The sequence below is a fragment of the Melospiza melodia genome, chromosome 6 (assembly GCF_035770615.1).
Source record: "Melospiza melodia melodia isolate bMelMel2 chromosome 6, bMelMel2.pri, whole genome shotgun sequence".
In the NCBI taxonomy this organism is placed as follows: domain Eukaryota; kingdom Metazoa; phylum Chordata; class Aves; order Passeriformes; family Passerellidae; genus Melospiza; species Melospiza melodia.
In genome coordinates this window covers 70,749,345-70,774,860 of record NC_086199.1, presented here as the reverse complement: position 1 = coordinate 70,774,860, position 25,516 = coordinate 70,749,345, and the positions used below count along the sequence as shown (strand labels likewise).

The window sequence follows — 25,516 nt, the reverse complement described above, 5'->3', positions numbered from 1 at the left end:
AAGGGTGCAGCCTCCAGCTGCGGGCACAGCTGGGGGCCGGTCCAGCTGCGGGCACATCTGTCCCGCCGGGGCCGGCGTTCCCCGAGCCCCGGGCGGAGCGGATGGGGTCGGGGTGCGGGGTGACGCCTCCGCGTGTGCCGTGCCCGTCCTGCAGCTGCCGCCGGAGCCGCGGGATGGAGCCTCCGGGCCGCGCCCCCGCTCCCCCCGCCCCGGCGGCAGGTATGTCCCTCCCCGCCGGCACCGCCAGCATCCCCCTCCCTTCATCCCTCCTTCCCTGCCTCCCTCCCTCCCGCCCGCCCTCCGCCTGCATGGAGAGAGCCACAGAATGGCGGAGCGAGAGAAAGGAGCTGCATCCCCGCCCGCCTCCTCACCCTTCCTGGGGCTGCACCTCGCCTCGCCCCCCAATTTCAGGTACCGGCCGCCGTCCCCCCGCGGAGCCCTCTCGGGGCAGCCCCTGCCCCCTGCCCGGGGCAGCGCTCCCCCTCTGCTGCAGCCCCTCCCGCACGGCCCCCGCCTCCTCCAGCGCTTCTGCCCCTCGGCGCGCAGCCCCAGCCCCAGGCATCCCTTCTGCCCCCCGCCCCAGGCCCCGCTGAGCCCCCTCCGCGGACATCGCTCCAGCCCCCCATGGCTGCTTAGCCCGCCCACCCAAGCCATGCTGGCCCTCGCCCCGCACATTTACCGCTGCAGCTTCCCAGCCCCCTGCTTGGCCTCATGCTCCCCTCGCACCCCATCCCGCCCCCTTACCTGTCTTACCTCCTCTTCCTCATGGAAGAAAAAAGCTTCATCTCTCTCCCCTCCCCAAGGAAAGCCTTTTTCCAGCCCTTTCCTAGAAATCCCAGTTGCTTCTGCTTCCTTCCTGCCCCTGTGAAACAGGAACCCCAAGTGAGACGGTGGGAGAGTGCCAGAATTGATCCTCTTAGCAATACCAAGTGCTCCCATCGATTTGGGATGCAGGGGGCTGTGTCTCCTCTGAAACCCAATGAGGCTTGTCACAGGGACTTCCGATGGCATGGGCCAGGCCAGGGACGCCGGTGGGCTTTGGAGCCCCTGGTGCCTGCCTAGGGTAGCTCTGGGACAGGGATGTGCTGGGTGGGTAAGGGAGGAGCCCTGCCTCTGCCTGCAGGTGCGGTGTTCACTTGCCATCAGGGGTGGCTCGCTGCTCCTGGCAGCTGTGCCCTCGTCAGCCATTGCTCTCTGCTTGCCTCTGCCATCCAGGGTGCTGGGGGGAGCTGCCTGTGAAAAGGGGAATGGTACCAGCTGCCTTGCATGCTGAGATTTTGGGTGGAAAGGAGGGGATGGTCCCCACTTGGGACCACAGCAAAGCTCATGCCCTCCTGTGTCAGGCCCAGCCCCTAAGGCTGGGGAACCCGTGGGTCCCTGTGGGAAACAGATGGGCGCAGTCGAGCAAAGGTGGTGTTCAGGCAATGAATATTTGAAGGGCTCTGCTGCTGGCCCCCCGTTGCTGGTGGCTCCGGCTCTTTGGCACTGCCTCCTATTGCAGCGCTGCCTGCGAGAGCTGCTGGGAGCTGTTGCAACATGGCTGGTGTGCCCTGCAAAGGCAGCGATTCAACGCTGCCTCTGGAATCCTCCACCATGCAGAGGGGCTTGGCCACCGGGCCAGGGGCCGCAGGCTGAGCTGCCGAGCAGCTCTGGGCCCACCACCTGCTGTCCTGGAGGTGTGGCTGTCCCCTGGCACCCTCCTGCTCCCCAGCACACAGCCGTGCCCTGGCAGGGAGAACGAGCTGCTGCTTCTGCCTGTGCCTCAGATCTTTGCAAAAGGAGCCCTGTGTGCTGCCAGCCTGCTCCAGGGAAGAACTGACCTCATGAAGGAGGCTGTGCAGCTGGGTGGAAAACTGGGGAATCAAGACAGGAGTGCAAAATCTTCCCCGGGCACCAAGCTCACGGTGCAAGCGGAAGAAGATGCAGTGATGTGTCTGAGCCTGGGGCAGGGTCTGGCAGATCAGAGGCGATGTTGTGGCGGGGAGTGTCGTGGGAGAAGGGAGCCATGCTTGTGAAACACAAGCTGGGTTATGTGTCACAGCTTGGCTGGTCCATGTCCCAGGTCCTACATGCATCCCTGCTGCACGGCTCAGCGAGGGGCTGTCCCCCCGTGGATGACCCAGCAGCGATGAGCGCAGTTCAGAGTGAGGGCTCAGACCATGGCTGGCAGTGAGGTGGGCCCTGCCCTCTGCCCCTGCTTGCTGCCTGCAGGATGAGGTGTTTCAGGTTTCTGCCCTTTGGCACATGCCCCTGCACTCCCAGCTCCGAGTGGTGACACGCCAGCCCAAGCATTAGGTGATTGGTTGGCTTGGACTGGGAGAGGGCTTGGTCCTGGCCAGCAAGCAGACTGAGCTCTGAAGAGACCAGGCATAGTGGCCTGCCCGTGATGATTTGGTGTTGTCTGAGAAGTGGGAGGAAAAGGATGGTGAGGTGATCCCTCCTTTAGCCAGGAGGTCCTCCAGAGGTGTCTGTTCATCATAACAAGAAAAACAACATTTTAGGGGACAGCAGTGAAAAATTCATTCTCATCCATCCTCCCTGTTTTCCTTAAGCTTCCAAAAGCCTTACAGTGCAGTCTGTGTTCACTGGAGCTCCTCAACATCTTTCTCTGGGATGCTGTGTGGCAGCTCCTTGCCCTGCTAAGAAGCTTTGGCAGTGCTTTGTGGTAGGCTTTCCTGTGAGGGGCTCTCTGGGGCCTCTCTGGGTTAGGGGTCCCTCTACCCAGCATTAGAGGGACAGGGAGGACTGGCACAACTGGGGCACAGCTGGATGCAGGGCCCTGCAGAGCTCACGGTGTTGCCTGCCCTGCTGTCCCCAGGACTGTGGCTCTAATGTAGCTGGAACCTGGGAGGGGGTCACTGAATGATCCCCTCTATCTCCTTCAGCTTTCCCTGATAAAGGCAAAGGGCATCCACCCAGCTTCTGGGCAGGAAGGCACCTAGGAAAAGAAACCCTTAGGGAGTTATTTCCACAGGTCAAGAAAGAAGGGAAACTACTCCTCTACTCAGGGAGCCCTGTCAGAAATCACAGCCCTTTGGGAAGGGAGGGGCTCTCTGGGGGAAGAAGTTCTCTCAGTCTTGTCGGGAAGTTCAAAGAGGCACCTCAGGCTGAGGCAAAAATCATTTTAGCTCTGTGGTTTGTTTTATGTGTCTGTCGTGCTCATCTGGAGCTGTCAGCAAAGCCTGTTTGGAGGCAATGAATGAGCTGGGCGTTGGAATGGGGCTACCTGTCTTCTTGTGAGGGGAGAGGAAAGGGTTGTCCTCCTCTGATGGGCGGGGAGAGGCGCCTTCCCATCCATTCGAATGAAGCACTCTCTGGCCACTGAGATGGAAGAAAGAGACAGGGCCAGCCAAATGTAGGTTAGTGTTATTTTTTCCACCGGTGCTGGTTACAGGACTTGCTCACAGCACCTAATAGAAGACTATCAGAGCATGGCTTGGGCAGCTGAGCCTGTTGGAGCACCCAGCTTCATCACATCATTTTTTTTGCCCTGGTTTTGCCCTACATGGAAAATCCTCTGCAGTGGCAGTGGGCTGACAGGGAATAGCACAGCAGCCAGGACTGATTTTAAGGCTGTTCTTTGGACTGTGGTCAAGCTGCTCCTGCCATGGGCAGGTAACATCTGCCTCTGTTCTTGCACCCACGTGCGTACTCTTGCTCAGTTCCTGAGAATCCCAGGTTTATCACTTCTCATGCATACAGCAGGGCTGCCCACCTTCAGGTGCCTCTTGGCACATCCTTCAGGAAAGCACTGATAACCTGCAAGCACAGGGTTCTCCCACCCTCACAAATGGAGACAGACTCCCACATACCTGTGATGCCGTGGCCATTGGCAAGGGAAGTTGGCCAAAGTACACGTGTATTGTGGATTTTGTACAGTGAAAGTCCTGCTCAGACTTTCACTGCCAGTGATGGAGCTGAGAGGAGTCAGAGCTGTTTCATTTTGCTGGTATTTTTAGCCTCTTTGAGAAGGAAGAGAGAAAGGAAGGGGAGTTTCCACCACAGGGAGCAGAGGTGGGTAATGGAGAGCCTTCCTTGTGTTTCCTGGAGCATCCATGTGAGAGGAGCAAAGGGCGCAAGTAATACGGAGATGGAGATTTCTTTATTTGTTGCATTAATTGAGGTTTCAAGCAGATGAGGTGCCTCCAGGCAGAGCTGATAGGGAAGATGGAGTCCTGCATGCTGTTCTTGTGGGGCTGAGTGAAAATGACCACAGTATCACGTGTGACATTCACCAGTGGTGAGGCACTGATAGGGAGAGAGCTTGCAACAGGCTAGCTGAGCAGGGCAGTCCAGGCCCTGAGCTGGGCTCCTGTGACATCACCCACCCTTATCTGCCCGGGAGCAAAGCAGGTGGTAGGAGATGCACCCATTACTTGAAGCTCCTGGAGTGGGTGTCAGTGAGGGGCAAGAGAGCAGCGCTGTGATGGGCGGCAGTGGGGGTGCCACCCCACTGTGCATCAGAGTGGGGAGGGGGATGCCCTGTCCCCATCTCAGAGTCAAGGTAGGTGCCTCTTCTAGAGCTACTTTGGCTTCATCTTGATGGGGCAAGGAGTGAGTGGGTCTGAGAGGTGTGGGGGTGGTTTAGGATTATCTGAGGCTGCTGTACTAAAAGTTTGTCAGCAACACCTGATAGGCCCTCCTGGGAAAGACCCTTATTTCCTTCAGCAGCAGAAGAGGGGTGGGAGCTGGCAGAGCAGCTCACCAGGTATTTCCCTGGCCCTCAGCGTGGGTTAGAGCTTGGGGAAGCCCAGGAATGATCCTGCCTGAGGCAGGAGTGGGTCTGGGGGTTAGGTGGGGGCAGACAGGGAAGGGGTGGTGCTGCTAGCACTGCTCTGCACTGGCTGGGCTTGTCCCTTGGCAAAGGCACTCCCCTCAGCTTGGAAGTGCAGCTGCCATGACGCCGGTCCCGCTGTGCTGGAAACACTCTGGCCTTTGCATCAGAGAGGGACCTCACTCCACCTAGTGAGAAGCTGGACAGATGCTCCTGTCTGTGTCCCCCTGCTGTGGGGGACAGCAATGCTGCAAGGGCAGGAGAGGCTGGGTGCTGAGGGTTTCCATGACGGGGTGCTCTTGTGCCCGCTGTGGGTGCTGAGGAGCCGAGTGCTGGAGCGAGACCAGGAGCCAGGCTGGCTGGCTGGCAGGCAGAGGCAGTCAGCATCCCCAGCAGAGTGCAGGGACTTGGCACTGGCTCAGCTGGGGAGGTTATTTTTTTTTTTTTATTTTTTTCCCCTCCAGGACAGCTGATTCCATCTATTTTTAATGAGCTTGCCCAGGTTGCGCAGTGAGGATAGAGAGCAGCGCCGGCAGCCACAGACTGCGACGGGGCAGGCGGAGAGGCAGTGGGCACCCCGGGTCAGCTGCCATCTCCCTCACGGCTCCCCACAGCAGGTCTGGGGGTGTTTTTTGGTGTGGGAGTGTGTCCCCCGGTGAAGGGGGGTCCTCCTCAATGCAGCTGCCCTTGAAAATGGAGTCGAGCACCGAGGAGGAGAGCTGGCTGGAAGATCAGTGGGAGAAATGGTAGGGGACCGGCTGGGCCTGGGGAAGGGGGGCCTGTCCCGCGGGCATGCAGGGGGGTGAGGGGCAGCCCCTCGGTCCTGGGCACATCACCCTTCTCTGCCAGTGATGGCCACAGGACAGGAGCAAACTTGGCACGCAGCTGAGCCCAAAGTTTTCCTGGCTGGGCAGGAGCTGTGTGACAGCCAGGCAGCAGAGTGGCAGAAGGTGTCTGGACACCTCCTGCTGCGCCCCAGCGTCGGCAGACAGGGCCGGTGCTGGGGAAGCCGCTCAGCATCTCCCCATCCCGAGGGCAGGGCTGCCTGTCCCCATGCGGAGTGGGGGCACTGCCACCCTGTCAGGCTGCTCCTGCAGGGCCAGGGAGCCCTGGCAGCCCTCGGCAGTGTTGTGGCCCTCAGCGGGCCCGCAGCGCTCGCTGCGCTCCCGGCATGGCGGGCGAGGCCCCGAGCATTAGCAACGGATGATGTCCCACCCTGGCGACCCGTGTAACCCGAGAAGAAATCGATTTGTGCTTTGAAGGCTCATCATGAGCCTCCTGCTCCGCGTTGCCTCCCTTCCAGGGGCAGGAGGAGGAGATAGGCAAAGTGGGGGTCCAGCCATCCCACCCTGGGCTGAAGGCTGTGTCCTTGCATTCCTGTTCCAGGGGCTGCCTCCATGGCTGTGGTTGTTCCCAGTTGTCTTCACCCCAGGAGACCACTACTAGTGGGGTCCTCAGAAACACAGAGGGAAGATGCTGTTTCTCCCATGGGCTTCTCCCACTCTTTTCCCTCTCCAGGAGCTGGGGCAGGGGAGATGTTACCCCTCCACGCCACTGGGTTAATGGCACTGCATGTGGGAGCCCCAAGATGGGCAAGCAGTGCTTAAAGTGAGAGTGGGAGCTCTGCAGGTCACAAAGCACCATTCTCATTCCTTTCTCACTGCACTGCTGGGGACCAATCCAGAGAGGGGTGATGGACTTGGCACAGCCCTTTCACCCAAGTGTCTCCCAGCCAGTGGAGCTGGGAGCAAGGGGGAATGGTAGCAAGCAAAGCAGTGTCCATGGCCACTCCAGACAAAACTCAGGGGTCTGAGTACGTTGGCCAAGGACTTTTGAGTTGGGTTCTTTTATTTACCCCTGTGGTAATGAATAAGTGAGAAGAGCACTGAAGTACCACTATGTTGAAATGTTTTAGTGCTCAGAAGCCAGGAGCACCTCATCACTCCCCCGGGGCTCATCAGCATGTTTTCAGCTGCTGAAAGGATCTCTCTTATTTTGAAGGGCTGTAAGGAGACTGTATGGCTGGGGCTGAGAGCCCTAAGGGGCTCTGAGGCCATGCAGACCAGCTCAGCAGCACTGATGTTCACAGGGATGCCCATAGTCACCCCAGGGAGTGATTTTGGTGCAGAGGGAAATCGCTGCCCTCTCTTACTGCAGGCAGCTGGGCTGGGACATCCCTGCCAGCTGCAGCTCAGGGGCTGGTTGTGCAATAGCTGAGAGGTTTGCTGTGCTTACAAGTTCTGTGGGTCTTGATGTGGTCACCTGTCCCAGCAGGTCCATCCTCCAGCTGTGCCCTGGACCCAGCCTTTCCAATTGCTGTAACCCCGGCCCTTGCCCTGTTGGGTGTCTGTGCCCAGCTGGGACAATCCCAGAGGCTCCCTGGGATGGTGTGAGCAGAACAAGCCTCCTGTGATGGGGCTGGCTCTTCTGTCTGTTCCATGTACTCTCAACCTGCATGTCCCTGCTGTCTTTGGTCAGGCAGGGACTGCTTTGAGACACACTCCTCCTGCCTCCCAACAGCCAAGCCCAGCCATTCATGGGGACAGACCTGTCCCCTCTGGGAAGAAGCTGCCTTCCCAGTCTTTCTTCCTAGTAAAGACGGGGAGAGCCTCTCCTGGGGTGTCAGTGCTGCTCCCAGCCCACAGGCACCACAGCACCCTGCACCCTCCTGTCCACCACTGGGGCAGTGGGTGACCAGGCCATCTCCACTCCCTCCAGGCTCACCCATGACATCAGCCTTGAGGAATTTGAGGATGAAGACCTCTCTGAGATCACTGATGAGTGTGGAATCAGCTTGCACTGCAAGGAGAGCCTGGCCAGCAGGGTAAGTGTGATGGGGGTGGGGAGAAGGATAGGGATGGTCAGAATATGCCAGTGGGGCTGGCAGGACCATCAACCCACATGCAGGACCACCAGGTCCCCAGATGAGTGATGCTTTCTCAAGGAACCCACTGCCATGGTCCCATCCCCTCTGCTTGTCAGTGCCCTCTCCTCACTCCAGCACAGTGCAGGTCCTTTCTGAACCAGCCAAACTCAAGGGACAAAAAAAAGCATTTCAAAGCTGGTTCATTTTGGTTCCCGCTGTACTGTAGGGCTTGGAGTTTGTTCCTCAGGGATGAGCCCAAGCATTTGGGTTCAAATGGGGGCATGCCTCCATTTGAGCAGGATGACCAGCGAGCATCTGGCACCTGGCAAGCATTCTCAGGAATCAAGGACATGTGCAAGGTGGCACCAAGGTCCCACCTGGGCTGTGCCTCCTGTCCCCACATGCATCCCTGGACCCGGGGATGCAGCTGGGCTGGCATGGTGAGAGCTGCCTCTGTTCACAGGAGGTGTTCTCTCTGGCTTGCTAGCTAGCTTTAGCTAGAGCTGTTCACAGGTCTTTAGGAGGCTGGAGACCTGGAGGCTCCTGAAACAAGGAAGGAGGTAGCTCTGACACCAGCAGGCAGCAGGTGGAATAAAGATGGGAGCTGGGAAGCCTGTGCAGGTACCTCAGTTCGGCGTCCCATCCATCTTAGAGCAGGCTGATGGGGTTCACACCACTGTTTGAACTTCCCTAGAAGGCCATGGGGGCAGAAATGTGGAGATAAATTGATAATTATATTGGATTTGTAAATATGCAGGTTGTTAAAGGAAAAGCCGCGGCCTCAGCATTCTCACATCACTCAAGGAATCACATACACACCACCTGAGACTTTAGCTGCTGGGAGGGGACTCTTTGTAGCAGGCAGCTCCAGTAAGCTGACAGGTGCCCATTTGACCCCTCACTCGAACATACACTCACTCAAGGCTGACTCCTCCTCCTTCAGGCTCAGCCCTAGGTTTCCTGTAGCAAAGCCCCCAGCTCAGATTTTTTAAAAATAGTTTAGTGGTACAGTGCCAGGTCAGCTCAAGCTGGGTGCCTTGGAGAGGGAGCCTGAGCAAAGAAACCCCTGGGTAATTATAGCCATACAACTCATGCACCCACCCCTCAGGCACTCTCCTGCACCTCTTGGTCCAGTGGTGGTTTTTGGTCTGGGCTCTTCTAACATCATCTTACTGGGTTCTTTCTCTGTGTCTGTGCAGGCAGGCCATACACTGTTCTTATCTTGTGGAGTTACAGCTTCTGCTGACAGCTGGAGTCTCCTTGTCTTCTGGTTTGTACTTCTGGTGCACCTGCTCGCTGGCAGAGCATGGGGGAATAAAAAAGCCCTAGGCTTGGCATAAACACTATTCAGCAACAACCACAGCAGCATCAGTGTGTTATCAGTGCTCCTCTCATAAGAAAGACAAAACACAGCACTGCACCAGCTACTAGGAAAATTACTAGGAGAATTAACTCAATTCCAGCCAAAAACATCTCTAGGGCTTGTGTCAAGGCTTCAGCAGATCCAGCTACTGATGCTAGGCAAGTAAAGCTGAGCAATCAACATACTAGATCACACAGTATTATAACTCTATGAACCCATTCTAACTCATTCTACTGAAAACTTACTTATTTAAGCTAAGAACTAATACCTCTCAACACAGAGTTTCTGCATTTTGTCAATGTGTTTCATGCTAAAGGATGCAAATGCTGGAGGAGCAGCCAAGTGGTTTGGGAATCATTCTGTCCCTCAGAGGAAATACTTCCTCTGCAAAACTGTTAAAGACCCAGTGAGGACAGGAAAGGCACAAGAATTTGTCGCAGATTTAAAATTAGAAAGTGAATTTGTGTCGTTTGGAATTCCTCACTGCAGGCAGGACAGTACAGGCAGACCTCATCCTTGGGAGGTGCAGGTGTCTTGCTGTGCTCCTTGGTCTAATTCGTGACCTTCCCAGCAAAAATTTGTCTGTTCCCAGCAAAAATTTGTCTGTTCCCAGCTATGGGGCTGCTTCTCGGTACCTCTGCTCCAACTGCAGACTCCTCCTGCTGCAGGGTGTTATGGCCAGACTTCCCTGGGACAGTCTGGGCTCATGGGCTGTGTATGCTGAAGGGAGGAGGGATAATGCTGCAGGGAAAACCAAGGGCGAGCCCAGTGCTGGGCATCCGTGAGGGCACAGCCGCAGTGAGGGCCTGGCATTGGGAACATCCTCTGCCTGCAGTAGGAGAGGCAGACAGAGACTGGGGGTTTGTTGCTGGATTCTTCCCATTAACCATCCCAGTTCCCCACTGCTGATAGCACCACTGGGCTCAGGGCAGGATTTATTTTTTTCCTCTACAGATTGACAGCCTTTGGCTGAAGTTTGGCAGGGAGGGGAAGGGGCAGGGGGGACTTGCATCTCAAGTGCTGCAGCCCTTCCTTCAGGAAGAGGAAAACCAGCCTTTTTTGCCCATTTGAAACAGTTTACTGAGGGGTTTCTGTTTCCCTGCATTTCAACACTGAGACCCAAGCCTCATCAGAGGGTTTGCTCAGGCTCTGAGAGCGAGCCCCATGCCTTCCCTGGGGACAGCTCAGAGCTGCTTCACACAAATGTCCTGGTGCACTGAGAGTCTGCTGGAGTGGGAGGGGGATGTGAGGCTGCCGTAGGGGAAGCAATGAGTTATTCATAAACACAGCAAAGGAGGAAGCTTATCACGCTCAGAAAAAATGCCTGCTAAAAATATGTCCAAATGGTTTATATGGGACGCGGAGGATTGCCCGAGGAGCAGAACCAAAAGTGGTGACAACAATGGCTGTGAGAGAGGCTTTTCAATCCCAAATGTCGAAGGCGAGAGCCAGGGAGCTTTCCAAGCTGATTGCCATCCAGAGCGAGCTCGGGGCGACAAGGTTGCAGGATCTGCCTGATGGAAGCAGTCAGGCCCAGAGGGAGCAGCGTGGCCGGGTCTGCGTGCGGAGCAGGGGCTGGCAGGGCAGGAATGGCTGAGCAGGGGCGGGCAGATCAGGAATGGCCAGCAGGTCAGGAGTGGCCAGCAGGTCAGGAATGGCCAGCAGTCAGCATCAGCCCACTCATTGCATTGTGTGGGGCTGCTGGGGGTGGCGAGTCAGGGGCGCTGGGACCAGGGCATGAGGGGGCCGTGCCCGTGGCAGCGCCCGGTGCCCCAGAGCAGCTGTGGTAGGGAGGGGGAAGGGTTGGCCCTGGTCACCCCTGCAGGCCAGGCTGCGGGTGAAAGCCTGGCAGTGGAGCAATGCGAGGTGAAAGCAAGCTGCTGGCTCACTGAGTCACACCAGAGCAGAGAGCCACGGGCAAGGGGGAAAGGATGTGGGGAGCACTGTGGGCCAAGGGGCTGGAGTTATCCAGCTGCCCAGCAGCGAGTCTCTGCTGAGGTGGGCAGGCACTGACCAGGAGCAAGGGGGACAAACCCTGCCTGAGGGCTGCAAAGGTGACGGCTGGATGGGGACAACTTGTGACCTTGATGAGGTGAGGGGGTCTGGACAGAGCTGGTTGATGACAAAACCTGTGGCAGTATCAGGCAACTGGTGTGAAGGTCAGCACCCAAACAGATATGGGTTTTGGGGATTTTTTTGGTCCCAGAAAAACAGTGACCTCGTTATGGGCTATTTTAGAAGCTCTTCAGAAACAGTGGCTCAGACACACAGAACTGCAAGGAGGTGTAGACTGATGTTTGTACAAGAGAGAACTCTCCACTGACAAGGACCACACCTGTGGATGGGAGACCATGCTCTAAGAGTGAGGAACAATACCATGTGTGGCTGAAAAGAACCTTAATTTCCACAAGAAGTCCCCAGTGAATGAAACGAGAAGTGAGATAGGCTGAGCAGAGGGCTTGTAGAGGAAGCAGAGGTGTCACTGGGGCTGTTGAATGGCAAGGCAGGAGGCCAGCTGGGAAGGAGCAGGGCCCACCAGGGTGAGGGACACGACCTCCACCTCACCAATGGCAGCAGTCAGGTATGTTGAGAGGGATACTTGCAACAAAAGCACCAGACTTGGGGTTTGGCCTTGTTTTAGTGACTTAGAAATCCAGGGTGACAAGCTCTGGTTTCAGCAAGATGGATCCCAGCAAACAGCCAGGCAGAGGTTAATACAAGTTTAGTGCCTCATCTATTTTCCAGGAACTGTGGAAATGGTTAATGCAGGAATTAAAAAACAAAATAATAAAAATTAAAAAGAAATACCTCTCTTGGAAATACCTTAGAGCATGAGAACAAGTGCCCAAAGGGAAAAGAGCCGATGAAGGACTGTGCTGAGCCCTCCTGGGTCTGCATGAAAAGGTCTGAAACAGCCACAAAGACACAGGAATGTGGAGGGAAAAGACCATTTTTTTTGGCATAATAATATTGCTGGAAATGCCAGGGGCTTTTTCTTGATGTTCGGCGCCACTGATCCAAGTGTGCTGCTGCTCCCAGAAGGGCAGCAGGACCCGCTGCAAAGAGGGAAGCAGCTGCCATGAGCCTGCAGCCTGGGGACTAGTGGGGAACTGGATGTGAGGGCTGGAGCAAAGGACAGGGCAGCGAGGTGGCTGCTTACTCTGTGCAGCTTTTCATAGGCTGTCCCATGAAGCTGCCTCTGTGGTCCATGGCCAGCTGTGGCTGTGCCAGGCTGGGGGCAGAGAGACTTCTCTTTCTCCTGGTGCTCTGAAGCTAGCCGGTGGTGGGGAGAAGGGGCACAGTTGTGCCTTCTGCTCAGCAAGTCCCCCCCTCTTCCCTGCACTCACAAAATGCTTTCCCAGCTGAGGGTTTTGCCACTCCTCTGACAGTGAAGGCTGTGACAGGGGGGCAGCAGGGAAGAGACTTACAGCACTCAAGCAAGATCTTGTGTATCTCCCCACTCCTTTTGCAGGAGCCTTTCATTCCTAGGGAAGCAAGCAGCTTCCCCACACAGGGGATTCCCCATCTTAGACCAGTGCTCCAGGAGTGATCCCAGTACCTCTCAATTGCAGCAGGGTTCTTTCTGCTCCAGCCCCCTGGAACCATGGATCGCAGCATTGGGACTGTCAGAGAGAGACCAGGTGCTGGACACTGGGACTTTTTGCCATTGCAATGGCACGGTGCAGGTGGGAGGTAGGATCAGCAGGGGCACAGCAGCATCACATCAGTCCCAGGGACAGGTCTGTAAGGAAGCACGAGTGTCCCTGTGACTGCACTGGGGAACAGCATCTTGTGTTTATCCTGCTGCAAGTTTTGGGCACTGGTACTGCTCTCCCACACACCCTAATCTCTCCCACGAGGTGAAGGGACTTTGAGAAGTCACCTCACCATTGCATCTGTGCTGAGACATGAGCGTGCTCAAGCTGGCCTTAGGTGACATTAACTTGTTCCTAGAGGGCTCCCAAGGCAGCCTGCTCTGGTGTGGCAGTATCCTTGCAGTTAGAAAGGCTTCCCAATGTCTAGTGCCTGCCCTTGCTTTGCGGATCACTGCAGGTCTCACTCACATGGTAAGGTGATTGATTTCTGTGTGGTTTCAAAATCACTTTGTTGAGCTACAGGCCACAAATAATACCTGCAGTGGCTGTAGTTTCCTCCTAGTTTTTGAACCTGGAATGCTGCACCCCTGCTAGGGTGCCCTTTTCTTCAGAATGATAACGATTTGCTTTTCTGCATCCTTCCCGGACTTTTCCCTCTGTGAGTTTCCCAAGTGATTGTTACAGCTACAGGATTGTGGAAGCAGCATTATTAGCAGTCTAGATTGAATGTCACCAGCTGACTCCAATACACCCACTTTGGCTAGGTATAATCTATTCAGCTGGCATTTCCCTCCAGTTCTTTTCCCGTGCCTCGGTTTCCTTGTTAAAATCCTGTGATTTGTCACAGACAGAAATACAGAACTTGTAGCATGAAAGCTAATGCTCAAAACAAGGGATTTAAATGTTTAAAGCCTCAAGAGGACAAGTATCTGTGGCAGTGCTTCTCCAGTTGCTCACCCACTGCAGGACTTCAGCAAGGACACTGGGGGGAAGTCACTCCCATGAGAGGGTTTGTGCTGTGCCTGCAGCAGGCAGAGCCCTGCCTGTGCTGGCTTTTGTCTGACAGGTCAGGAGCTGGGAGCACCAAGAGCTCTTGGAGTGGCTGCCTGAGCTGCTGGGGCTGTTTCTTCTCTCATGACTCAGGGGGCATCCTCCATGCAGCTGCAGACATGGATAGTATTCAGCTGCAAAAACCCCTCCTTCCCCACCTCTGCCTGCTGGGGAGCTTGCAGTCACCACAAACAGCTGATAACACAGCCAATTCAACTCCACAATGCCAAGCTGCTGCCTTTATTGCTGGCTGCAGCAACTTGTGCATGTGCAAGCTGCAGTTAATGCGAGGAGGGGGCCCTGGGAAGACACCCAAGAACATTTAAACACACACAGAGGTGACACTGGTGCCTCTTCACCCAGCACACAGCCACAAGGAGTGTGGTGGCTCTGCACTTGCGCCCAGCCAGCGGGGTGGGATGGGACACCTGCTCCCCACAGGCCACAGTGGTCACTCTGCTCCCAAAGGGTGCAGGGGAAAGAGTGGAGCTGCCTCCAGCCAGAGCACAGCCACCACCAGCAGGTGACTGGAGAGCCAGTGCCGGGCATCCCTCCCATATATCAGGTCTGATATATGCAAATGCATGCAAGGAGTGGGCAGACAAAGCTTGTCCTCAGTGAGTAAGACAAGGGGGAGGGAGCTGCTGGTCCAAGTGGGCATTACAGGGAAGGAGGAGCCTTACTCCTTTCAGAGGTGTGCAGTGAAAATTTCAACCCCATATTAGTAATTAGTAGTAGTAATGCAGTACACAGTGCCAGCATGGTGGTGGGTTCTCCACCTGTGAGGATGTTCAGGGGTGATGGACAAGACCCCGAGTGACCTGCTTCAGGCAGGGGATAGACCAAGTCTGATCAAACTGATTACATGCTTGTATGAGTCCCACCTGCCAGGACAGCAACCAAGAAAGGGCACAGTCTGCCTTGGAAGGAAGAGTCATAGGGCAGCCCAGGCTAGAAAGGACCTCAAAGGATCACCTGGTCAGACCCTGTGTGGGAAAGGGAGTCTGGGTGAGACGATCTGGCACACTCTCTAGTGGCGTCTTGAAAATCTCCAGCGATGAGGACTCTACCATTTCCCTGGGGAGGTTGTTCTGCAGAATGGTTGTTCTCACTGTAAAAAATGTCCTTGTTATGTCAAGATGAAACCTGGGTGTGCACGTTTGTGTGCTGCATAGTGAATGTGACGGCTGCGCGTACCTACAGACAGACACCTGCCGGGAGTAAGCCCCATCACTAAGGGAGGAGGGATGCTGCCCACACCCGCCTGGGAGGCGGGGAGGGGGCGCGGGGCTCCCGGCTCCGCGAATAACATCGCTGCCCCTTTAAAAGGCAGCGGCCGCGGGTGCGGCGGCCCCGGCCCCCCTGCCCGGCCCCGGCGAGAGGCCCGTCCCGCCCGCCCTGCCGGTGGCCTGATCGCGGGCACTAATCCCGGCAGGGCCATGTGAGCCGGGCGGGCGGCGCGGCCCGGGCGGCGGGCGGCGGCGAGGCCAGCCGGCTGCAGGCCGAGATGCTCCAGCTCGACCTCATCGACGCGGCGGGGGACACGCCGGCTGAGGAGCAGACGGCGCCCGAGCCGCTGCAGAAAGACCCCCCGGCCGGGACCACCGAAGTCTACAGGCCGAAGCGACCCACAACCCTCAACCTCTTCCCGCAGGTGCCTCGCAGCCAGGTGAGCCGGGATGGGGGGCTCGGGGCGATTGGGTGGTGCGGAGGAGGGGGAGGAGGAGGTGGAGGAAGGATGCTCCCGCCGTCTGCCGGGGCTTTTGTCTCGGGCGGACGGAGGGAGGGGGAGGGAATGGAAGGGGGTGGTGGGGCTCGGCTGCGCTGCCCGCGGTGCTCGGCGCGGCAGCCGCCCCCGCCATCGGGGTCCCTTCCCACGGCCGCTCGCGTTACCCCGGGCCGCGGGCAGCGCAGGCCGAGCCGGAGGGAGCGCTCTGCGGGCCCGAGGCTCCGCGGGTGCCGGGGACCTGAGCACGCCCTGCCCGGCCGCCCCTGCGCACCGCCGTGCATCCCAGCGCTGCGATCGGCGGGGGTTCTTTGAGGGGGCTTAGGCGCCGGGTGGGTCCTTCTTTCATCTCTGGTGCCGAGGTGGAGAGAAAACGCCAGGAATCGTGCCGGGACTGCGATGTGCCCCAGCAGGGTCCGGGTGGCCTGGCAGGGTGGGAGCTGCGAAGGGCTCCCGTGGGATGGGGAGCAAACGAGGCACGGATACCGAACGCGTGAATGAGCCATCGGGGGACGGGGGACCACGGCACGGACTGGCGAGCCCGGGGCCGGCACCAACAGCTGGCTGGGCTCCAGCTGTCCCGGGTTGGGGCAGCACCAGCTCTAGGGCAGGCTGGTGACAGCAGGTGCCCCGTGCCTGGCAGCGGGGACCTGGTGGCCTCAGCTTCTGAGCGGTGGTGCCTGGCAAGAGAAGCATTAATATCAGAACCCCGTACAAAATCTGAGAGAGAGAAAAGCAACGCCCAAAATGGTGGTCAGGAGAACAAGGGGGTACTGTTGTCTCGCTCACGCTCAGATTTTGTAAAGATTCTGGATGGTTTTAGCCAAGACTGCGTGCCCCACACAGCCATAGCGGTACTGTCAACCCTGGAATGGATGATGTCTTGGTGCCCTGCATCCTGACCCCTGAGGCAGCGGCTGGAGCCCCTTTGCTCTGCTGCTTCTGCAAACTTCACAAGCCCACGCAAAGTGCACGACGTGCAGGGCTATTTTTGCCGCCCTCCTCCATTCAGCTCTGCCTTCTGCCAAGTAGGAGGATTTTCGTCGCGGTGACGTTCAGCCGAGGAGCATGAAGTGAGAGGCAGGTGTCCCCGTGGGTGACAGATGGGGAGTAGTCAGAGCTGGGTGTCACCAGCCCAGCACCGGCAGCTGATGCCAGCTCTCTGCCTGAGGCCATGGGTGGGAGGAGGAGGAGGAAGGCACAGAGCCAAGGATAGGCGCCCGCAGGCAGCTGGCACCGGGGACAAAGGCAGCAGGGCTGGGGAGGCGGGGGGAGCTCCACTGAGCATAATGGACAAGGGGACAGCAGCAGCCTTGTCCCACCCTGTGCAGGGACCCCCAGGAGCAAGTGGTGTGTGGCAGCCACATCCAGCTGGGGGAGGTGGGGAACAGCAGGGCCTTCTCCCAGACACTCGGTCCCAACCAGTGTCCGGGGGTGGGAGCAGGTGTCTGGAGAGGGATGGGGGTGGGGGCAGTTGCAGAGATGGTAGGCTGGGGAGGGGAAGCTGATCTCCCTTGCAAGGAGATGGTGGAGGCTGTGGAGCTCACTGTGAGGTGTGGGCACAGCTGAGCTGAAGACATGGGGAATGGGAGAGGGGACTTTGCTACAGCTGGCAATGGGAGCCTGGAGCCAGTAGGGATGGTGGCACAGGACTGCGGCATGGCTGGCCAGGTAGGATAGTGTTGTTGGTAGGATCTAGTGAGAGGCTGTCTGTAAGGTGCTTGGGGTTCCCGTTCTGAATGCCTACCTCTAGCAAGAGGCACTTTCTCCCTGTCTACATGGGGTGGCCTGAGTAGAGGACAGGGTGCAGGGCATCCCTTGGGGACCAGCCTGTCCCCAGTCTGTCTCCACTTGTGTGACACGCTGCATCCCCTTGACCTGCTTGGCTCCCTTCTCCTACAAGTAGTCAGAAGAAGGGACCATGGCCATGCATCCTCTCTTGAATACCCATTTGGGGCACCAGGCACTCTGCCAGACAGGGTGTTCACAAAGCACAGCATCATCCCACCCTCTGCTCTGATCCTATGGGGCCAGGATCCAGTCTGGTGATGTCTCAGTTGCTGCTGGGCGCTCTATGATCATCATCCCAGGCAGGCGGCCTGGAAATGGTGAGAGGAACATCTCCAGCTTCCCAGAGGGCAAGAAACAGCTATTGTGACTGGCTAGGTTCATCCTCTGAGACTTTGTGAATGCCTCTCCGCCCTGGCAGGGCATTACAGACACCTGAGCGCTCTGGCCCTGTGGGCATGGGTGGGCTGTGCCTGCTGCATTGCTGCCTCCTGTCCCAGTCCAGGCAGCCAGGCTGGCTTGTGGCACTGGCCTGTGGCACTCTGCACACAGAGGCCATCGTTGTGACAGCTTGCCTGGCCCACATCCCAGCCCAGTGTGTCCCTGGGAAAGGCTAGCAGGGACGTGCTGTTATTTGCCTTGGCACAGGCAGGACTCAAGGAGGCCACAGTGGGAGGCTGCCAGAGCTCTGTGAAGGGGGTCTCTCCCTCCCCACATGGAGGCAGGGATCTGGCAGGCATGGTTCAGCCGTGTGTGACATGATGGAATTTTGGGGCAAAGGCTTCCTTCATGTCAGTGAGGAGGTAAAGTAAGGACAGGGCAGCTCCTGTGCTGCTGGGAACAGCTGCGGGTTGGTGATAAGGCCGTGAGAAAATCCAGGGAGTCCCAGCAGGGCTGTGGTACTTTAAGCAAGAACCCAACAGTGCAAAATGCTGCAGCTGGGGCAGAAACATTCAGTGCCCCATTGGAGGCTGGGAGCGTGGAGCCAGGGACACCCTGGAGATGGATGAGGGCTGGCACTGCACCAGGCAGGATGCCACACCCTGCGGAGACAGGCAGGGGAGACTTGTCCCCCATCTGCAGGAGGGTCCTCATTAGAGGGGCCTTGGCATCCTTTGCTCCCTGGGTGTTGCAGCAAGGCTGAGCATGTGTTCCCTTCACCTACGCATGGCCAGCCACCCAGGGCTGGGCAGGCAGGGCACAGCACCCACAGAAACTCTCCCAGGCATGGGCAGCATGGATGGTCTGATCCTGCCTCTCCTCTCACGCTGCTCAGAATTGACATCTGCTAGTGAACTGTGTATGTGTAGATTTGCATGCATGCACACCATCTGTGTATGCTCCTGTGTACATCCAATATGGGTGTCTCCAGAGGCAGGAATTAATCTATCCAGTAGCTGGCCTCTAGCTGAGGAGCAGCACCACACCTGGTCCTTGGCATTTCCCCTATTTCTTTAAGCTGGGTGGTTTGAAGGTAGGCAGGGCTGGCAGGATGGGAGCAAAGCATGCAGGCAGGCTCAGGTCTTGAATTTTTTGTCTTGGGACTGTCCAGCTGTGGGCTTCTGCAGCCAGGTTTTCCCTGGTGGAGGAATGCAGCCCAGCTGGCTCCTTGCCCACCCTGCTCCAGCCATCACGGCACTCTTGCAGCAGCAGCATGGTGAGCTGTGGGGCTGGTGGTCTCCCTGAGCCCAGCAGAGCAGGGTGCTGTGGGCCCAGGGAGGAATGGGTGCTGCTGTGCCGCGTGCTGTTTACTGTTCAGGCTATAAGGCAGCTTTGTTCTTCTCCTCAGGACACTCTGAATAACAACTCTCTGGGGAAAAAGCACAGTTGGCAGGAGCGGGTGTCCCGGTCATCGTCCCCTCTGAAAACGGGTGAGTTCTTAGGGTTTTGGCCAGGGTCAGCTCCTTGCACCCTTTCATGGTGCTCAGGAGCCTGAGGCAAGTGGTGCTGGAGCAGGAGGTTGGGGAAAACGTACCACATGGATGCAGGGTGCATGTCCGTCTTGCTCTCTACAATTACCTGAAAGGAGATTGTTAGTGAGCTGGGAGTTGTTCTCTTCTCCCAAGTAGCACAGAGCAGGATAGGAGGAAAATAGCTTCAAGTTGCACCAGGGGAGGTCTAGGTTGGACATTAGAAAAAATTTCTTTGTTGAAATGTTGAACAAGCATTGGAAGAGGGAAGTGTTGGAATTACCATCCCCAGAAATATGGAAAATTGTGTAGATGTGGTGCTTCGACACATGGTTTAATGGTGGGCTTGACAGTGTTAATACTTAGACTCGAGAATCTTACAGGTCCTTTCCAATTTAAATGATTCTGTGAGTTTGGGTGGCATCCCTGGACACCTTCCCCACCAGGGAGCATTCCCTCTGTGTGTCTGTCTACGCTGCTCTCCTCTCCCCACAGGTGAGCAGACCCCTCCCCATGACCACGTTTGCCTGAGTGATGAGGTCAATCACCAAAACAGCACAACCTCCACCAAAGACCGGGGCACATCCACGGAGAGCCCGTGCCGGCGCACAGCAGCCACGCAGATGGCCCCAGCCTGCGTTGCCTCATCCCGGCCGCCCGAGAAGCACCAGGCCCCCAGCCGGGCCCCACCGCACGGTGCCAGCGTCGTGGTGGTGACCAGGGGCCCCGAGGCCCACCGGGACCGCATCCGCTACCAGACGGATGTGAGGCTGGAGGCCACAGAGGAGATCTACCTGACACCCGTGCAGAAGAACTCGGACCCCCTGGAGAACGACAAGCCGTTCCTGTCCCAGTCCAGTGAGAACCGCATGTCCATCAGCTCCGACATCGACACCTCCGGCTACTCAGCCCTGGCAGGGAAAACCAACCCCTCCATCAGCGAGGAGGATGAGGTGCTGGACTACATGTCCTCCCCTGACAAGACAAACCTGCCCAGGGCCTCCTGTGGTGGCGGGAGTGGTGGCTCCCGGCCGGGGCACAACCTTCAGAGAGCCTCTGTGAGTTCGGACACCAGTGCCCTCTCCTATGACTCTGTCAAATACACACTGGTGGTGGATGAGAACGTGCAGCTGGAGCTGGTCAGCCTCAAGCAGTGCTACTCAGGCTACAGCGACGAGAGCGACTCAGCCACGGTCTACGACAATTGCATCTCGTCACCCTATGAGTCGGCCATCGGCGAGGAGTATGAGGAGGATGCGCTGAAGCGTGACTCAGTCTGCCTCTCTGAGGACTCCACCCCCGAGGCAGACATCCACTTCTCCAAGAAGTTCCTCAATGTCTTCATGAGTGGTCGGGCACGCTCCTCCAGTGAGTGCTGGGCACAGGGGAAGGTGGGCTGGTGGCTGCCTGCCCTGGCAGCCCTGCCTGTCTCTGGTACGTGCTCAGGAGATAGGAAGCTACCAGCAGACCTCAGCCCCAGTTCTGCTTGCTGCAGCCTGTGGCTTTGTTCCTGGTGGTCCAGGAGGCATGGTGGGGCTTGGAAAAGTGTTGTGACTGTCCGGTGTGGCTGGCAGTAGGTGTTTGAGGCTGCATTGAGGCATGCCCCAGATATGGCCATGCTGAGGGGGAGACTGAGTGAGTTCACAGGGGGCCATCATATTCCTGGCATGCCACACTCCTCTCCAAGCCCAGAAGAGCACTGTTGGCATGCTCCAGCAGGCAGGGTTTCCCATGGTGTGGCTGGTCCCATGCCGGTGTCACAGCTGTTTGTGTTGGTGCAGGGAGGCCTTGTTCCCAGCTGGGACTGATGGGCACCAGCGCAGCAGCTCCAGCTGTGTCTCTCTCCTGTGGCATCACAGGAGTTTTCCCTGTGAGAGTTTTTCTTGGACGAACCATCTTGCAGGAGCCTCAGCAGACAGCCTGGCTCATGTCCTTCTCTTGGCTGTGATGCTGATCCCTCAATGCTGACATGTTCTCCTCTGCCTTTGTCTCCAGGTGCTGAGTCCTTTGGGTTGTTCTCCTGCATGATCAACGGGGAGGAGCAGGAGCAGACTCACCGTGCTGTCTTTAGGTGAGCTTGCAGGCACCAGGCAGTGTCCCCAGCCTCTATCAGGGGAAAGCTGGTTCTGCACTCCCACCAAGGTGGGGCCAGCACAAACTCCAGTGTTTCTGGTGTGGGAAGCCCTGGAGAACAAACCTGTAGCCTGTAGCTCGTGCCCTGCCCAGGAGCAACATTTGCCCAAGCTGCTGCATGGGCAAGACCTCCAAGGGCAGTCAGGGCCTCTGAGGAGCAGCTGGGGTGGTGCAATAGGGGATACCCTTGCATTAGGTGTGCGGATGCTGCTGCCTGTTGAGCCCAAACCTCCTCCAGTGCTTTATTTAGCATGTCAGGTCCCCATGGCTACCAGGGCACTGCCGGGGTTGTGGGGGGTGCCAGTGAGAAGGGCACCAGCACTGCTAGCCAGCCTGCTGCTAGTGCCTCTCTGCCCAGGTTTGTGCCTCGCCATGCGGACGAGCTGGAGCTGGAGGTGGATGATCCTTTGCTGGTGGAGGTGCAGGCAGAAGATTATTGGTATGAGGCCTACAACATGCGCACAGGAGATCGGGGCATCTTCCCTGCCTACTATGCTATTGAGGTCACCAAGGACCCAGACCATGTAACAGGTATGAAGCCTCTGTGCAGCCTGCTGATGTCCCCACATCCTTGTACCACATCCTCCCTGCTGAGCAGTCTGGTGCTGAGCAGGGGGTAGGGGAGAGGACCAAACTGGGCATCCAGCAGGGAGCAATGAGCAGGTTCTGCTGTGATGCTGGGAGTCGGTAGCTGGTGTTGAGGGAAGCTTTTCCTGGGCAGGGAAAAGCACAGGGGTGGGAAGGTGGAGAGGGGAGGTGGAGCTCAGCCCACATAGCTGGTCACCAAAGATGATCCCTGCCATGTGCTCTCTCTTGCAGCTCTGGCCAAGAGCAGTGACTGGGTGGACCAGTTTCGAGTGAAGTTCCTCGGCTCCGTGCAGGTTCCCTACCACAAGGGCAATGATGTGCTCTGTGCGGCCATGCAGAAGGTAGTGTCCCACTCCATCCCGGGGAGCAGGAGGGCCTGCTCCATCTGGCAGCAGGGCAGAGCCTCAGTGGGGAGCCATCATCACTGCTCACGTGTCCCTCTGCTTTGTCTGTCTCTCTGCAGATTGCCACCACACGCCGCCTCACTGTGCACTTTAACCCCCCCTCCAGCTGCGTCCTGGAGATCAGTGTGCGCGGGGTCAAGATTGCTGTGAAAGCTGACGACTCCAAGGAGCACAGCAAGGTAGTGCCCCCCTCCCTGCTCATCTCATCCTTTCCCTCATTGCTGCTCGTGCCCTCTGTGCTGCAGGCCATGATTACATATGAAAATTAAGGGTCTCCACCCCACATCTGAGAGTGTGAGAAACACCATCATCAGCATTTTAGGCCCACCATCGAGATCCCCCATGCCTCGCAAGGCCCCAGCTCGGGGCAGTACTGCCAGCTGATGCTCTCACAGCTGCCAGGCACATCACTCGCTGGGATGCTGCGAGCTGAGCCGTTCCCGGTAATCTGTCAGCTGCTTCTAAACCTTTCTGCTGCTATTTTGAGTGGTGTCCTCCAGATCTGCCCTGTAATCTCTTTATCTGGTAAGGGCAGGCTGCTGATTAGCATTCTGCATAAGTAGCCTAGTAAAGCACATTGGGATGCTGAGCAGAGGAAAGTGAGGGCTTTGCAGCAAGCTGTTGGGAAACCTCCCTTCCAGCTGAGGGATAGGAGTAGCTCATGGCTCTAAGTGCTGTGATAGAGGTTGTGTGAGGTTTCTACAAATCTTGCCTAAATTCAGAGGATGCCATCAACTTAGCTGCAGTTTAGACTTGTATAAGTTTTCATTTCTGGCTGGAACCCTTTGACACCCAGGCTTGAATTGACTTGTTTAGTTCTAAGTTATCCATTCATCTTCTATGTACTAGTGTTTCTGAGAGCCTTTTTAGTGAAGAAGGAGGGCTGTGTGTGCTAGTGAACAGCAGCACTGACTCTAGCCTGAGTACAGTCTGACTCAGGGCCTCAAGGGAAATCCTGCAGGAGCTACTGGCAGTAAAGGCAGCTGAGGTGAGAGCCAGCAGGGCTGCCTGGAAAAGCTCCCTTTGTTCAGGTGCTTGGAACAATCCTGAAACTGCTGCTGATAGCAGCCCAGGATTAGTCTCCAATTAATTTCACTCCTCAGTATCCAAGTGCATATTTCCAGTGGCCAGAGACCAGCTGCACTGTAGGGTGTAGGGAGAAAAGCTCTGACAGTTCCCCTCTCTCTCTCTCCCCCCCCAGGTAAACAAGTGTAGCCATTTTTTCCAGCTGAAGAACATTTCCTTCTGTGGGTACCATCCAAAGAACAACAAGTGAGTAGCAAGAAGTGTAGTGCAGTTCTCAACACCAGTAGCTCAGCAGCGAGGCTTTCCTGCCTTCCTGCTCCCTGGGGGTAGCACGACTGGGGCTAGGAAGGGAAGAGGTTTCCCAGAGCCCTGGTTTGGAGGGCTCCCTGTGAGCCCAGTGCTGCAGCTCTGGGCATGGGCTGTGGCATGACCTTGGGTTGGCCACCAGGATTTATGGGGGGGCTTTCAGGTCCCAAATCCCTATGCTTAAGGGAGGGTATGCCTCAGAGATGCTGGGGTACCTATGCCTCCTGGTCTGCTGGTCCAGTCACATCCACTTTCTTTGCCCTCAGATATTTTGGGTTCATCACCAAGCACCCTGCTGACCACAGATTTGCCTGTCATGTCTTCGTCTCGGAGGAGTCCACGAAGCCACTGGCGGAGTCTGTAGGGTGAGTCCTGGCTGGGCAGAGAAGGCTGGCTCATAAAGGGCAGGAGGAACAAGACAGCTAGGCTGAATCCTGCCCTCCCCACCTACATGTGGGGCTTGGACCTGGCCCCAGGCTGGCACCTCTTCCTCCTCTGAGATGCTTGGCTTGAGAGTCAGGGCTGACAGGGCTGTGGGCATCATATCCCTGACAGTACTGGAACAAGTCCCAGTGCAAGGCTTTGCAGGCAGATGGCTGAAAGTCATGCACTGTGCAGGGAATCAGAGCCACAGGGTCTCCATCCTTGCCCTGATGGCATCTCTGGGGCTAATGCAGAAGAGGTCAGGGCCTGGGGGTGTCAAACAGGCCACAGGGTAAGGAGTGAGGGTCAGGATGGAAACAAGGATCTACAATTGCCTTGTGGGGAGGCTGCAGCTAAGCTTTGCCTGGTGTTGTGTTGCAGGAGGGCTTTTCAGCAATTCTACAAGGAGTATGTGGAGTACACGTGCCCCACAGAGGACATCTACCTGGAGTAGGGGCTGGCACAGGCACCTCCTGCTCAGCCAGGGCTGCAGTCTCGCCCCTTCCCCGTGTCGTGCATGGACAAGAGCTGCTTTGAGCCTGGAGGAGGAGCGGGCCCGGGGCAGGGCTCCCCGGGGCACGGAGCGCCGCCTCTTTTCGTGACTCCCCTTCCTCGGGCTGGGGGGACGGGAGGGGGGAGGGCTGGACAAATTGTGTTTATTGTACAAAATACTCTTAGTTTATTCTATGGGAGAAGCACCCACTGGGTGCCCTGCTTGTGAGCAGTTGGTGCGGGGCAGTAGTGTGCTCGTGCCCTTTCCAGCTGCAGGCTGGGGTGACAGCATCTCCTCCTTGTGACCATGGCACAGCTTCCTGTCACATCCATCTGGGGTGACTTTTAATTGCAGTGGCAGAGTCAGTCTTTTGCAGTATGATGACACAACAGCTAAAGAAAATGAGACCCACATGCTGGCTCCTGCCTGGTAGATGGGATCACCTCCCTGCCAAGCCCTGGGGAGATGGCTGCTGGGCAGGGATGGCAGAGGAAGCCCCAGTATCTCCTCTGCCAGATCCAGAATGAGATGAGACAGCTTTCCCCTGCCTCTGTCCCCATCCCCACCCCTTCCATCTTGAATCCATGCCCTGGGGAGAGAGAAAAATTCCCCTCATACCTCCCTGCAGTAACTCTACCCTCGGGAGGGAAGCCTTTCTCTCCCCCTTTCCCCTCTCCCCTAAGCTGCAGGTGGCAGAGGCAGGGCAGGGGGGCTCAGCCCCTGCACAAAGCTGGGTGTCTGCCTGAAGTGGGAAGGGCTAAAGGCTGCAGGGAGCCGTGCGAAGCACCAGGGAGGAAGAAGAGCTCTCCCGGTCCCGGTCCCTGCAGCCAGTGATGTCTGTGCTTCAGCTGGATCTGCTGTGATGGCAACAACTATTAAATATGATGGTTCCTGGAGCAGAACTACTGTGGCATTTGTTTCCCACTACAAGGGGTTTGGGCCCTGGCTTCTTCTTTCCCTTGGGACTGCAAGAAGAATTGGAGCTTCTCACTATTGGTCCAAGAGCCCTGGCTGCAATCCTGAGAGGCCAGAGAGCATATGATGGCCCAAAGGGCCTTCTGGCAGCTGTT

The 25,516-nt window shown here is 57.2% G+C and overlaps 1 protein-coding gene across 2 annotated transcripts; it reads left to right on the top strand.

The window, feature by feature from the left end:
* The first annotated feature begins 297 nt into the window (after positions 1-297).
* On the top strand, positions 298-25,348 carry MAPK8IP1 (mitogen-activated protein kinase 8 interacting protein 1). Of its 2 annotated transcripts, none has more exons than XM_063159013.1 (12): positions 298-411; positions 7,493-7,598; positions 15,085-15,318; positions 18,953-19,034; positions 19,569-20,441; positions 21,069-21,144; positions 21,565-21,737; positions 22,026-22,135; positions 22,258-22,377; positions 23,400-23,470; positions 23,797-23,895; positions 24,335-25,348. In XM_063159013.1, the coding sequence occupies exons 1-12, from the start codon at positions 326-328 to the stop codon at positions 24,405-24,407; spliced, it is 2,103 nt and encodes a 700-aa protein (XP_063015083.1). In that variant the 5' UTR covers positions 298-325; the 3' UTR covers positions 24,408-25,348. The 2 variants fall into 2 exon arrangements, with proteins under 2 accessions (XP_063015083.1, XP_063015085.1); XM_063159015.1 differs by lacking the exon at positions 298-411 and adding an exon at positions 5,363-5,520.
* Positions 25,349-25,516: the final 168 nt, after the last annotated feature.